Below are 14,108 nucleotides of genomic sequence, written 5' to 3' on the forward strand. Positions count from 1 at the left end.
TTGCTGCAGGATTGGTAGAAAACTTTCATGGGTTCAAAACAGCTTAAACAACAGCAATCAAAATCTTAATGGCCACTTTTGGAGATGAGTCAGTATTTAACTGCCCTCAGGACTCGTATTAGGGCTGGGTTTTTGTTCAACGTATTCATCAATGAGCCGATTCAAAAGAACTTCTAAATTTCCAGGTGATACTTCTAGATAATAGTGAGGCACTCACAAGGGGCCTCATTTAACTGAGGGGACAAGGAGATGTCATATGAGCTTTAGTACAGCTTTAATACTGTGGGCTGATTGACATAGGACAAGTCGTCTAAATCCTGTCTACACAATGCTTAACTTAGGACTGGAAACTAAACTCAGGAAGGAGATCTGGGACTCATCCAGGCCAATTCTCTGAATCTTTGGCTTACTGGGTAATGATAGCCAAAAAGCCAGCAAAATAATCATTATGACACAAAAAGGCAGTCAGGGTAGAACAACAACATATGTTTGAAATTTATAGCACTAACCTTAAATGCATGTGTGCTTCTAGTCTCCAATACCCCATGAACATAGAAGAGTGAAGAAAGGTGAAAAAAGGCAACTAAAATAGCTGAGGTTGAGTTTCTGTGGGTACAAAGGCTGGGATTCTCCTTTTTGGAGAGGAGAAGTCAGAGGGGGCTTATGGCCAAGGCCTTCAGAGCCATGGAAGCAGCAGCTGAGGTGACCATTATTGTCAATGCACACCACACAAGAACAGCGCATTCTGAAACAAATTCTGGTTCACATTAGTGTGAACCTCAGTGCTCTGACAGTGCTGTGAATCCAGTACCCATGGACAGATAATTGGCCTTTCACTAAATCTAAGGGAATTCTAAGAGATGTTGATCCATATTTTTATGCCAGTTGTAAAATAAAATTGCAGGATTGCACCTGGGCATCAGAATGTTGAGGTATTTAAATGTCACACTTTGGTCTCAGCCAGGCCCTTAAACATCAGCCATCTGTCAGAGGAGTGAGTGAAGGAGGCTAAACGCTATGCCAGGCTTCACCTTTCTGAAAGCAAGGACATAGCAGCACCCCATCCAGGAAAAAAAAATGGAAGTCCTAGTTCCTCTGCTGGGTTTATTCTCTTTTCAGGTCTATTTAATTCATTTTTCTTTTGCTATGCATGAGCAATTTTCCTCTTCTCAGTAGTTAGAGGAATTGCTTTTTGTAGGCTGAAGTTTTGACACTCACATATATTTGGTATTTCCAAGTAATTTTAAACTTTCCCTTGAGAACAAATATGAAAACAATTCAGAAAGCAAAGCCATTCCTCTTAGTAAAGGTGCACATCCTATGTAATTTGGTTGTGAGACATTTTACAACTTCCAAATACGCTTATGCATTCATTTATCTAGGTGGTGGTGGCCTGATCCAGATTTAAACCAGAGTCACATTTACACTGATTTGACCACACAGAAGAGCCGTGATCTGAGTGTAAACACAATTCACCAAGTTATGGAAAACTGTTTATATTTACTGAAAATACCTAGGTCTCCTAGTTCTCCTTCACAAAGACTAACCGCTGCATTGTTAGTGAGTACAAATGCTTGATAACCTGTTCTGAGAGCACCAGCAATCCCAGAGAGGACAGGCCTGAGCATGGAGAAGATGAGACAACTTTCTCCAAATACAGAGTGGTGGAAGAGGTTTATGTGTGTACGTGTGACATTTGTTCCACTTCATACTACATGACTGCTGTGTGTTTTATGGACAGTAAATGGATATATTCTTAAAGCCTGAACTTAATTTACAGGTGACCTGTTCAAAAATATTTTTTTTATATCTATGTTTTATGCGGCATACAGCCTGAAATACCTAGAAATAAGAAAGATCCTCAGATAGTTACATGCAAGTTTATGTACACCTTGGAGGATTCTTGGTTATTCAATCTATCTAACTTTCTGTTCTCAAGTGCTAAAGTAACTGTATATTTGGGACTCAGCAACTGCTTTTTTAGTGCATCCTGCAAATTTACTATGCCAAATGTTCAAAAAAGCCTTGAAATGTAAAAATGATGGCAGATCAAAATGGACTGAAATGTCAGCTAACAAAGCATACATATTTATTACATTTTTAAGAACTGGCTATAATTTTTTTCAATGATCTGTCTCAAAAGTATAGCATATTGATATTTTCAGTTAACTTCAAACAAATAATGAGCTAATTTCTGCATTCCTTTACACATAAGACTTATATAACATGCTGACTCATTACAATTTTTGTTTGTTCAGATTTTTTAACCTGGATTTAGAAAACTTAAATGTTCTTCCTTGTTCCTCTAGATTTCTTCACTTGAGGGAAGAGAAGCCTCTAAGAGTAATACCTTTGACTCAGTAAAGTAAGTATATTATGCGTAGGTAAGTGGAAATAGTCTACAAATGAAGCACATTTCTGTTTACTGAAGACTTGGTTTAAAGGTCATAATCTAGCTTGCCATTTCTTGTAAGGATAGATTCTTTCTTCATTTCCCAAAACTTTTCGTTTCAGAAAAATCATGATGTGCACATAATTTTCCTTTTTATTCTATCTGTTCTCTGCGTGAATGATGTTCAAAATTCTTCTTCTGGAAGGCATGGATAATAGGTAACAGAAACACATTTTTGCCTCCTTACATGTGCTAACATCTGGAAAAATTATATATTTATGGTGCTTCCATGTAATGCCTCTGTAAGCTCATATTGTTACTATCATTCTTGCCTTGTCACATAGATGAACCTCATTTTACCATGATGGTTTGTCATGCTGAAAAACCCCTTAGAATTCACCTCCTGCCTAGTCCCACAGACTTTTCCAAGGTCTTTTGGGCTGAGTTACCTGCATACTGTTTTTTGGCTGTATAAGAAGACGTCCTCCAACACAAACCCCAAAACAAATCACTTCTTGAATCTTTTCCTTCCACTGTTCCAAATAGTCACAAATTATTCTCTCACAAATCTGTAATCAGATTTTCCTGGACCTCCACTTGCATTTGAGAAATACATTTATTTTTATGAGCTTCCCTAACTTAATTTTTAAAAGCTTTTCTCAGATTTCTCTCTCCTTACTTCTTTTGGTGCTTTTATACTTAGATCTTCTCTTTCAGTTTAACACCTTGATTTTGGAAATATTGATGCAAATAGTTAATTCATTATTGTAAATACTCTCAATGACTTCAGTAAAAGTCAAAGTTAAATGTGTTCATGCTTGTAAGATTTTCTGGATTAATGGTACCTTCAAAATATTTTTTTCAAAGAGTGTGAGTACAGGGTAATACTCTTTGCTTAAGAAAAATAATTTTGGCTTACATTAATATTACTAGCAGAGAAAACATCAACATATTGGAATAATATTGTTACAGAAAGCAAAATTGAACTCTAAAATATTAATTTGTAACTGTTGGTCAATCAGGGAAAATCACAGGAATTAAAAATGCATCTGAAAAATAGTGCAAAACTTGTCACATGAATTACCACTAAATTATCTACCCCATAGCAAAACAATATTGAGGTTTGAGCACTCATTAAAGAATTTGGATAAGCTGAAATCACAAGAACAATGTTACTTAAGTCTTATGCAACAAATAAAGCTGAGATAGGGCTATTCTGGTCTCTCTCACATGTATTATTACTAGCCCAGCACAAAACATTGCCAAACAACCACTGCCTCTTTAAGTTCAGCATACCTTCAACTTTTCAGAGGTGAAAGAGTTGCACAGGGTGTAGTTGGACCAAGTTCGGTTGCTCTCAGGATGGCGGAACCAATTTCCAGTTTCATCACAATATTTTGAGGCCCTCTCTGATGATAAATTGCAATAATAGTTATTTCAATATATGCATATTACGAATTAAAAACCCTATCTAAAATAATTTGTTCGGGAATAAAATGTGTGTGTAATAAAATCCAAATTATTTTCAATGTGTGTAATTGGTATCATTAATACATATCATTAATACATCTTGCTGTTTTGTCATTTTGGTTTTTTCCTGAGGCTGATCTAGTGGTAAACGTGTTTAGCTGTCTCCTTTTTGACTGCACCCACTAGGGTATATGTCTCAGCCTTCATTCAGACACAACATTTAGCTGATAATAATCCATTTAAAGAGGCTGTTGACAGCAGCTTATGGAAGAGAAGATAACCACAGGTGCTGATGCCAGACCTGAAGGAAGTGCGCAGGGTTTCAAGTGTCAGGGTTAAACGAGTTAAGAATATTGTGTACATGAAGGGCGGTCGGCAATGTATAACCCAGAGCCTGGGTGCTGGCAATGCCAACAGCCCCAGCCCAGGGCTCTCTCTGTGCAGAGGAGTGGAAAAGTCTCTCCCAGCCTCCCCACTGGTGGAATCCTGACATGCAGAGCGGGAGCATTGCTTGCTCTCCTCAGGGTCTGCACAGCATGCAGGCACAGAGACAAACAGCCTCACAAACATTTTGGCGCTGGTCCCATGTGTCCAGTTTAATTTAAGATGGCTGCAGAGCTCTCTGTTTCAATAATCTGACAGGTCTTTGGCCTCTACACAGGCGTCTCTGCTGCTGGCTCTTTCGCCACAGGTGGCCCTGGCGTCCTTCTTGACAGCCCTGCCATATGGATGCTGCTCCAGGCTCGTGCTCCTCTGCACGTCCTTTTCTGTGGTGGAGGACAGTGGGGCTTCTGTGGGGTGCCTGGAGCTGCAGGCTTGTGCTGTGTCTGTGTCCCTCTGTCAGGCTCACACTCCTGCTTGGGACACCCTGGATGCTGAGGTGCAGACAGTCGCTCCTAATCACCGGTCAAATTTTAGGCCAGTTCCTTTGGGCTTTCCTCAAGCATTAGCCACTGGGGGATGGGACTCACTGGAATGTTTGCCCAAGTAACAAAGACAGGATAAGATCATAAACTTATAAAATAATAAAGAATTATTTGATGTTTTCTTAGTGACACAGAGGCTTATGAAAAACATGTTTTTTAAATTCTGACTTTTAAAATAGTCTGAAAAGTCTATCATGAATTTCCTTTGCCTTTTCTAGCTCTATAATTTGATTTGCTTCATACTTAGATTATCAGCATTTCCAGTTGATACACTTTTACAAAGCCCATAGACATTTGAACATACATATTTTCATTTTTGTGGTTAACATTCCCACTTACTTTTCTTCCTCTGATGATAAATGGTTTCACTAATTTGTAAGATTCATACACCTAAAGCCTAAAGAAAGGAACTGATCCTATGGTAAGGTAAAGATAGTATAGACTAAGTTATTTTACTCTGACTAAAAATACACTTTATATAGTGCCCTTGCAGAAAAAAAATCCTCCAGAGCACAACATATTTTTGAAATTACTGTGGATTTCAAATAATTGTTTTGGGGGACTTGTTAAATATCAATACGTGCATCAACAATACCAAGAGGGACAGTGCATGATATTTTAGCCTTCCATAGCTGAAGCTTGGAGATAATCTCAGACTGCCCATGTAGCAATGTTCCCTTTTACTCATTGCCAGATGCTATCAAAAGCTGGAAAAAGTTTTTAGTCACAGATGAAAGATTAATGGTCATGCTACCATGGAACACGGTGTGCAAGCGTTGCACTGATTATCCCGTGCACTCTGCGAAGTGCATGGCTCTTGTTAATCTGCTACAGAGAATGTATGGCAATGTCATCCATCATCTCTGTACTTCAGTGCCTGGGCAGGCACTCTGCCGGAGTGTAATGTGGCCTCTGTAAGTTAGAGACAAACCTTTTACCTCATACTTTTCCTTAAAGCCAGACAAACACTGATCCTACTAAAACCCGATCCTACTCTGAAAGCGCCGATGTCCCATGGATTTCTTGTTGTGATGTGACAATACACAACTGGGGAATAAGCACTCTTTGCTGTCCATCCTAGTGACTTAAACAGGTCAAATACCTCTTCTAAATCTATTGTTTTATACAGAAACAGAGCTGCAATCCAACCACTGTTCTACTGCAAGTTTTTCTAGAGTGACCCAGTAGCAGGTGGGGGATGAACCTGGGCATGTGTTGGTTCTTTGTGCTAACCAGAAGATATGGTAAAGTCTGAAAAATTCACACGTGCAGGGATGGGCAAGACAACACCAGCGAGGCAAAATGGAAGTTTGAGATTAGAGATTATTAAAATACTGTGTAAACACTAATTTTTTAGGCTCTGTCTGTACCCTATCAGCTTGGATGGGACACCACTTGGGCATCACATTATTCAAAGTGGAAGAACAGTGACATCAAATTGTACTGATCTCACCTCACTGTAGGAGCCTTAAAGCTACATAACTCATAGGCAGCTGTGCAGAATCTTTGCAGTTAACTGAGACAGATGGACACTTCAAGAACTGTCTGGGCAAAATGGATGTGAGCAATCTCATCCATAAAGGAAGTTTTGTGGGAGCATTGAAGTGTCTTGAAAGATAAACCAGTAGTAATTATTTGCATGGGTATTGTTTGTGTCACTAATAGTGCTTTTATGAATCATATGCTCATTAAAAAACCCTCAGTCATCTACACATAACAAATATCTTAATATCTCTGGAACAACATGATAGCTCTATCAATCAGGCTTTTCACAATTAGACCAGACCTATAGCTAGCACATGTTAAAGGAACTAACATCAGTTTTTTGTTTATTGGTGAGTTATAAGATGGAAGAAGAAAAAAGTTCTCCCTTGTTGCAGTCATTGTCAGCACATACCAGGCACTAAATTCTTTGCCATTGTTTGGATAGACCTCTGCAGTGCTTCATTTTGCAGAGGAAGGAAGAGTTGATGATGCACATCTGATTTACTCACGTCTTTGGTAAAATATTCTGGAAGAAACTTCAAAAATGAAAAAAATAACTCTCATATAATGCAATGGAGACCCTAGAAAACTTAAATTCCAGTGTCCTAGTAAGTGAAGGATTATCACTGTCTTCAGAATGTCTTAGTCAGCAGAACTAGAATCCCTGTAAGAGTGATATTGGGCAGTATGGGGATAGGAATTGATTTTTAAAACGCAGCTGTCAAACTTGCTAAGGAGCAGGACATGAATACACAGAAGGGTAAGAAGAAAAGAAGAAACTGGACAAAGAGTTCAGGTTTGTCTTTTTTATAATTTTCTAAATTATATCCTTCAAGACAAGAAAATAGGACCAGCAGAAATCCAGAACTATCTATTTTAGTTAATTGCAGCCAAAATTTAGATTTTGTGACAGCAAGAGAAGTCCTCTCCCAGTGTCACAGCAGGAAGGCAAGGCATGTTCTTCAATTGTAAGAGGCAACAACACATTAATCATCATCTGATTAATAATCATCTAATTGCTTATGGATGCGTATGGATTTGCTTCCAAATTGCACTTCTAGAAACTCTTCTCCTGAAGAGTTAGAGTAATAGCTTTCAAAAGGGAACTAATGACAGGAACCCAACAAAGCAGAGAACTGAGGGGAGTTTTGCTAAATGCATCTTTGTCACAAAGTGGGGTGGACACTGCTCTAAAACACTGCTTTCTGCCAAAAAGTAAAGAGAGCGAAACTGAGATGAAAAGGGGTGTCAGCCACAAAAAAACTTCCACATTTGGCTCCCTTGCTATATGACTGCACAAAAAAAACCCTGACTAAATGCACTGTACAGGGACAGTGAGATGGGCTGTGTAAGACTCCCCTGCCATAAACCCAACACCCCACAGGTGGCACAGGGCAAGGCTCAGCTCCTCCTGTTGTCCTCAGCAAACCTGCCTTGCTAGAAGGCCATTATATCCACAATGTGCTTTCTTTTCTTCCATTCGTAAGAATATTGCCAGCATGAACTACATACTGCTTTCCTCAAAAACTAAACTCCTACTGATTTCAGTGTGGCCTGGAACCATTTAAGAGGGATTATACCAAAGATTAACCTGTCTAAAATATGAATATAAAATACAAATAGAGAGACTTGCATGTTGCCTGAATAGGAGTATATAAAATAGCCCTGCTCAGAGTTTCACAGCCAGAAGTGGATGAGACAATGAATTTCCTGCTGTCACTGGCATTAAAGCAGTAGGTCTTGTTATGTTTCTAGACAAATTGATTTGTTTTTATGCTTTATCACATTGTGCATGATGTGCACTGCAAGAAAGAGATTGCTTCTTTCAGAATACATTCCTGTCTAGTAAGAACTGATCTAAGTTCAGTGAAATAGGTGGGACTACACTTGGTAGCTAACTGTGAAGTTGTCAGACAGAAAATGAACAGAGCACTGAGCACGTTCTCCTTCACTTTGTTTCTGTGCTGTTTTCTTCAGAATACAATTTCACCTTTTTTACTTTCTAACGTACTCCATCAATTTCTTCTTGGCACCAGTGCTGAATGTTGTTGGGGATCAGATACAGAAGGCTGGTATTTGGCTCCCACAGATATGGATGGGAGGAGGATTTGATACTATGCTGACAATAATGTTTCATTTTTCCATTTATGAATGATGTAAGTATCAAAGGAAAATTGCAGAGGAAGGACATTATTTTATTTCAGGGGTCAAAGCTATACACGGCCTCTTAGTGAAGTGACATAGCCATCAATTAGCTGATACACAGTGGTTTTGCAGGTCATGGTGCAGCCCAAAACAACACAGCATGAAATACTTGTTTTAGAAATCCATGGGGTTACTCACATGCCTAAAATACATACTGAGGTATTTGGATGTCAGAGACTCGATGGGGAGGAAATCTGACAGTCACTACAGTTTTCATCATGAAAAATTGCTATTTTTTAGGATGAAGTTTCTGTTTCTCAGCAGAAAAGCTGGCTGTATTTTGTTTAACATGAACAAGGTACCAAAGGAAATAATGACTTGTGATACAAAACCTGATAGACTTCTCAGGACAGTTCAGCCTGTGCTTTTGGCCACCTCTTAGAGGCAGCCACATTCATTAGCAGCTGACAGACTTGTAGACACCCCACTTATTTCTTGTCTCCCTCCTACTTTATTAAGTCTCCATGTGACAACCAGGCACCTGTAAAGCAAGGCTCACTACCCACTGGTTTGATGCCACATTGGTAACACATGCTGGGTTACTCAACAGCTATTCTAGGAAAGCAGCTCTGGCTCAACCAGGAGATGCTGAGCTGCTGCCAAAACTGGGAAACAGGGTTGACTGACCAGGATGCAGGCAAAGAGACTGATAGAGGTGCTGACGAGGAGAAGAGAAATGTGCCAGAGGAAAATACCAGGTCCGGAAGACCACAGGTATTGTTCCTAAAGAGGACAGCAGAGAGAACAGTAGAAAATTAATTAGTGGAGGAGGCTTTCCTTCCTATGGTGCTGTACACAGAACAGGAATACTAAAAAAATTCCCAAATTTTAATTTTTAAATCTTGCCAGGAAGAGTAACTGCAGTATGGACACACTGTGGGCCAGACTTCATGACGAGCATTTGTACATTAATGAATGCTTTGCAGTCAGTGCACAAGCCACAGGTCTTGGTGTTAATGAGCATTAGTAAGTGGAGTGAGATGCTTCTTCATGGATGGCTTCAAGTGTTTCTTTGAAAAGTGCTGTTGTAGCAGAGCAATTAGTTCAGAACAAGTCACTGTAGACTGACAAGGGGAAAAGCTGAGAATAGTTGATTGGTGATCAAATAGAAGAGTGGCTCGGAAATCACCCCCATCTATGAAGGATGAGGACCTTTAGTCATTTCTGTGATCACAAGGCTGCCCAACACACACCTTTGCAGGTACAAGCTGAGTATTCAATGGAGTATACATAAACAAAGACTGTTAGTGCCACATATTTTTTTCTTCATTGAAAACCGTGGAAGCAGGGAAAGGAAAAGACTTGTGGTAAATCTTCCTAGTCATGAAGAGGGCTGTTGGTGTGTGGGAAGGATATCATGAGTAAGAGGGAGTCTGAAGCAGAAGGTACAGACCACATTTTAGAGGCACTTCTAATACGCATGCAGGAAAAACCCTGTGCAACCTCAGGATCCAGAGCATCAGGCTCTCTCCTGAATGCAGGCACTTCTGTGTGGGAACTGAACCAAGTTTAGCCAAGTCTTTTAAAATTCTCTTTTGGAATCTTTTGTGCAAATAGTCTAATGGTTGAAGTACTGGTCCACAGAGAAGGAGACCTGAGTGAAAGGCAGTCTTGCAGTTGAGGGTCTCAGCTTTTCAGTCTGTTGTCCCCAGGTGCTCCAATGAAGAGCCATGAGCATGACCCTGCTCCAAGACCCCTTCTTGAAAACTATGACACTGTACAGAAAAGAAACGAAGTATTTTGAAGAAAGGGCACAAAAGACAAGCCCTTATGATTTGGTGCCCATTGTCTGTCTCAGGGGTGTAAGTTGCTGTAAAGATGTATTGGGTTGGTCTCAGGGTGTTTCCACAGGAAGTCGATAGTGACCTTGCCACATGAACTCACTTTCCAAGCACAGGATTCCTGAGCAAACAGATTTCTTTCAATCCATCCCGTCCAATACCTACTTCCACTAGAAAGAGGAATGTTCCTTCACTAAAGATTGAACAGAAGTCAGACCGGATCTGATGTTGGAAATTTGCTACTTGCTGAGTGAATCCTGTAATTGTGGACAGCTTGATTTATGAAGAACAGAAATAACAATCAATCTGGCTGCTATTGTAAATGGGATTCAGCAAAATGTGTATGGGGTTTGATTCAACCTGGAAACTCCTCAGTTTCTAAATAAGCACTAAGCTCAAGAAAAGAAACAATTTTAGCTAATGGTACTGGATAATTAACTCATAGCTATGCACTAGTTTGTCTCCTTCATTTCCAGTTGGGCACAGGCATTCTGGGTTAAGCTCGTTGAAAATTTTCAGATTTAGGCACCCTTCCTGTTTAGTTTCATAGATTTTAACTGCAATTGGTGCATTGTGACTGTGTCGAATTTAGCACAGTGTGCCATCAAGCACCACCTAGAAGCAACGTGTCCTGAGCAAGGAACACACAATTGTGTCTCTCTTCAAACAGTACTCTTTGTAGAGTTCAACTTGTGTCTAATATTTCCTCATATCTTTTTAGAAATACTCGCATTAATTTTTCATTTTTCCTTTTAAACATTCTTCAATTACTTTTCTAAGTCTACTTCTAGTATTTGTATGAATAATTCAGCTAAGAACTGAAACTCAGAGACTAAAAGAACATTATTTCTGCTCATCTTATTTCATAAAATTATATTTTCGAATAAAAACAGAATAAAGAACATACTGATACATACTTCGAGCACATAAGCATCTTCTCTTCATTATAAAAACTCAGAATGAGGTGCAAAGAATATCTTGATATTGTAATTCAGAAGCTGACATTTTAATAAACTAGATTCCATAAATCCATGGGTTATAATTATATAAATATACATATAAGATATTTTAAAAATTAAAATATGTTAATTACAGAACCCAAAAGCTTGATTTGTTTTAATTTCAACCAAACTTTCGGAGATTTCCCAGAGCTGCAAAAATGCTCCTGGATTGACCACATCCACTCAATGGCACAAGTGTTCTGAAGACATCATTTGGAAGATAAAATGGTAAAAAGAAATACTGTACCAGTTGGATCAAAGTCTGGAAAATAATCCGGACAATTCTGAGCAGTGAGCCTTCCAGCAGGTGTGTCATCCCAGCACAACCAGCCATCCCATGTTCGGTTGCAGAACAGACCTGGACATTTAAGAAGATTGCAAGAGTTAATTCCACAAAAAGAGTTAATTCCCTCCTGAACCACTCTGTTCTAGCCTCTTGAGGATTATTGCTGCCTGTGGACAATCAAGTTTTCTTTTTTTAGTGCAACCTTTTATTATTGTAACACTCAGAGTGGCATTCAGGTACCAGAAGGTACTTGTTTTTACTGACCTGATGTTATTGGTGTTCATTTTACCAGAAAGTTACATTTTAAAGCATGTTGAACTGAACTTTGAGTGTAGGGTCCAATCCTACAAATTTCTCTTCTTGCTTCTCTTTGTTTCAGCTCTAAGTATGCACACTAGTGGTGCCCAAGGACCTGTGAGATCTCCAATTTTCATTTCACCTTTTGCTGCTCAGCAGGTCTGAAAATCAGTTGGAAATGCAAAGATAGGAAGCATTTGTGGAGACATCTCAGCTAAAAGCAACATCAGCAGAGACAGGTCCCTGTCAGGCTGCTGCCTCGTTCAACACCGGAGGTCGTTGATGTATCTATAAACCCAGTAAAGCAGGTGTAAGACTGATCTGTAGCAGACAGATTCTGCCTGCTGATATTGTCTGGGCAGGCATGCTGTGATCCTGTCCTTGTCATGCCCCTTCTGGGAAGGATGGTGGTGTTGAGGCTGTGGAATGTTCCCAGCCCCCAAACAGCAGAACACAGCTCATCGCTGATCCCTGTTACAGAGATTGTACATGCCATGGTCCTCAGAAATTGTGCTCTAATGCTGCTTGCTGTAACGTGTAAAACGACTCGTTGTGGATTTATACAAGAAACACATTAACCCCCCCCCCCCCACTTCCTGGTTATTTTCTATTCAAAATCAGCTTGTGTTGGAGAAAAAAGTATTTGTCACCAAGATTGTCAGGTTAAAGTGAAATAGAATGAGAAGATACATTTTAGCTTTTTTTCACTCTGGGCCTGAGGAAGTATTAAAATGAAGGTTGTTTTTGAAAGAATTATAATAGAAGGCACCTAATAACCACTGCAAGTTATTAACATATAATAGTTAGTTGCCTCTAGACCTTTTGAAACTATCCACAGATAAACTTTCTAACTGAAGCAAGAAAGCTGTAAAAAGACATCTGAATTGTTCCAACTTGCACCAATAACTGTTTGTAAGTCAAGTAGTTGTTGATTAAAGATAAAAAGCATAAAATTTAAAACCAAAATTTTTCCAGATTAGATCTTGTTCAGAAAAGAAATTTTTATGTACACTTTTTCTTCATTAGCTAAGATTTTATGCACATATATTTTTCAGTTATCAAGTTAAATATGGTAATGGTACTTGTTCACTTAATTAACCAATCACCATATCAGCAGTTATCTTTCCTTCAGGCGTTGTCATGTTCTTCTAGGTCTTTGAAATGTATCTGAAAAACTTTTAGGAACATTTTTGTTATATCAAAGAAGAAGAAGAGTAGAAAGTTATTGCAATTTGAGCCTGTTTTTGAAAAGTAGTGCCAAATGGAGTTGGAGGGAATATCTAGTTTTAAAACTTTAAATCATTTGCCTGGCCTGATAAAGAAAAATAATCACATAGGTCAAGCTATGCATCATGGACTTATCTTCCAAGGTAATCATCAGGATATATATATACATATATATATATATATATATATATATATATATATATATATATATATATATATATATACATATATATATATATACATATATATACATATATATACATATATATACATATATATATATGTGTGTGTGTGTGTGTGTGTGTGTGTGTGTGTGTGTGTGTGTGTATGTATATATATGTGTGTGTGTATATGTGTGTATATATGTATATGCTCACATTTATCCTTCTCTGTCTATCTATATAAGTACACATATACACCCACACATATATACAAACACACTGCTGTTCTGGAGGGGTGGTCATGTGTTTCCTGAGTTTGTCATTTTATTATGGCTTCAGTTCAGAACACAACTTCAGAGGCGCTGGCACCATTCTGTAGTTACCCATTATCCTCATTCAGAGTTATACATGAATGAAGTGCATGTTGCCATGAACCAACAGCCCTCAATGGCATCACTTAAATTTAGCTGCCAGCTGAAGGAATGCAGGCTGTCCTGCAACAGCATTGCCCTTGGGAACACTTCTAGGAATTCATGTCTCAATACATATGAATTCCCAGCTCATGCTGGAAAATCAACCCTTTGGAACTTATCACACAAGGAAAGTACAAAAGAAAGGTGAATCCATTGGTTACTGTAAATGGATGCAAAAATCAGGTGTATATAGAGGTGGAGACTAAAAGAATACTCTAACAAGAAACAGTAAGTTACTTGCCCTGCAAGTCCAGCAACTAAAAGGCTTATTTTTAACTGAAACATCATTCCTTCTATCCAATAATCCTGTTTAACTGCTTGTGGGTATTATTCACCTGAATTAAAACCTGTTTTAAGCAGTGGGAATCTCTATATTCATTCCCAAACAGTTCTGCATCAAGACC

General features: G+C 38.7%; 1 protein-coding gene across 7 annotated transcripts in view; it reads right to left on the reverse strand.

Moving 5' to 3' along the window:
- Positions 1-14,108, reverse strand: part of CALCR (calcitonin receptor) — a 149,773-nt gene that overhangs the window by 43,437 nt on the left and 92,228 nt on the right. For all 7 annotated transcript variants that reach the window (XM_038128873.1, XM_038128872.1, XM_038128871.1 and 4 more), the window contains 2 exons: positions 11,508-11,618; positions 3,689-3,801 (listed from right to left, as the gene is read on the reverse strand). In XM_038128873.1, coding sequence (XP_037984801.1) covers positions 3,689-3,801; positions 11,508-11,618 — 224 coding nt within the window. The remainder of the gene's footprint in view (positions 1-3,688; positions 3,802-11,507; positions 11,619-14,108) is intronic.

Source organism: Motacilla alba, chromosome 2 (assembly GCF_015832195.1).
Source record: "Motacilla alba alba isolate MOTALB_02 chromosome 2, Motacilla_alba_V1.0_pri, whole genome shotgun sequence".
NCBI classification, from domain to species: domain Eukaryota; kingdom Metazoa; phylum Chordata; class Aves; order Passeriformes; family Motacillidae; genus Motacilla; species Motacilla alba.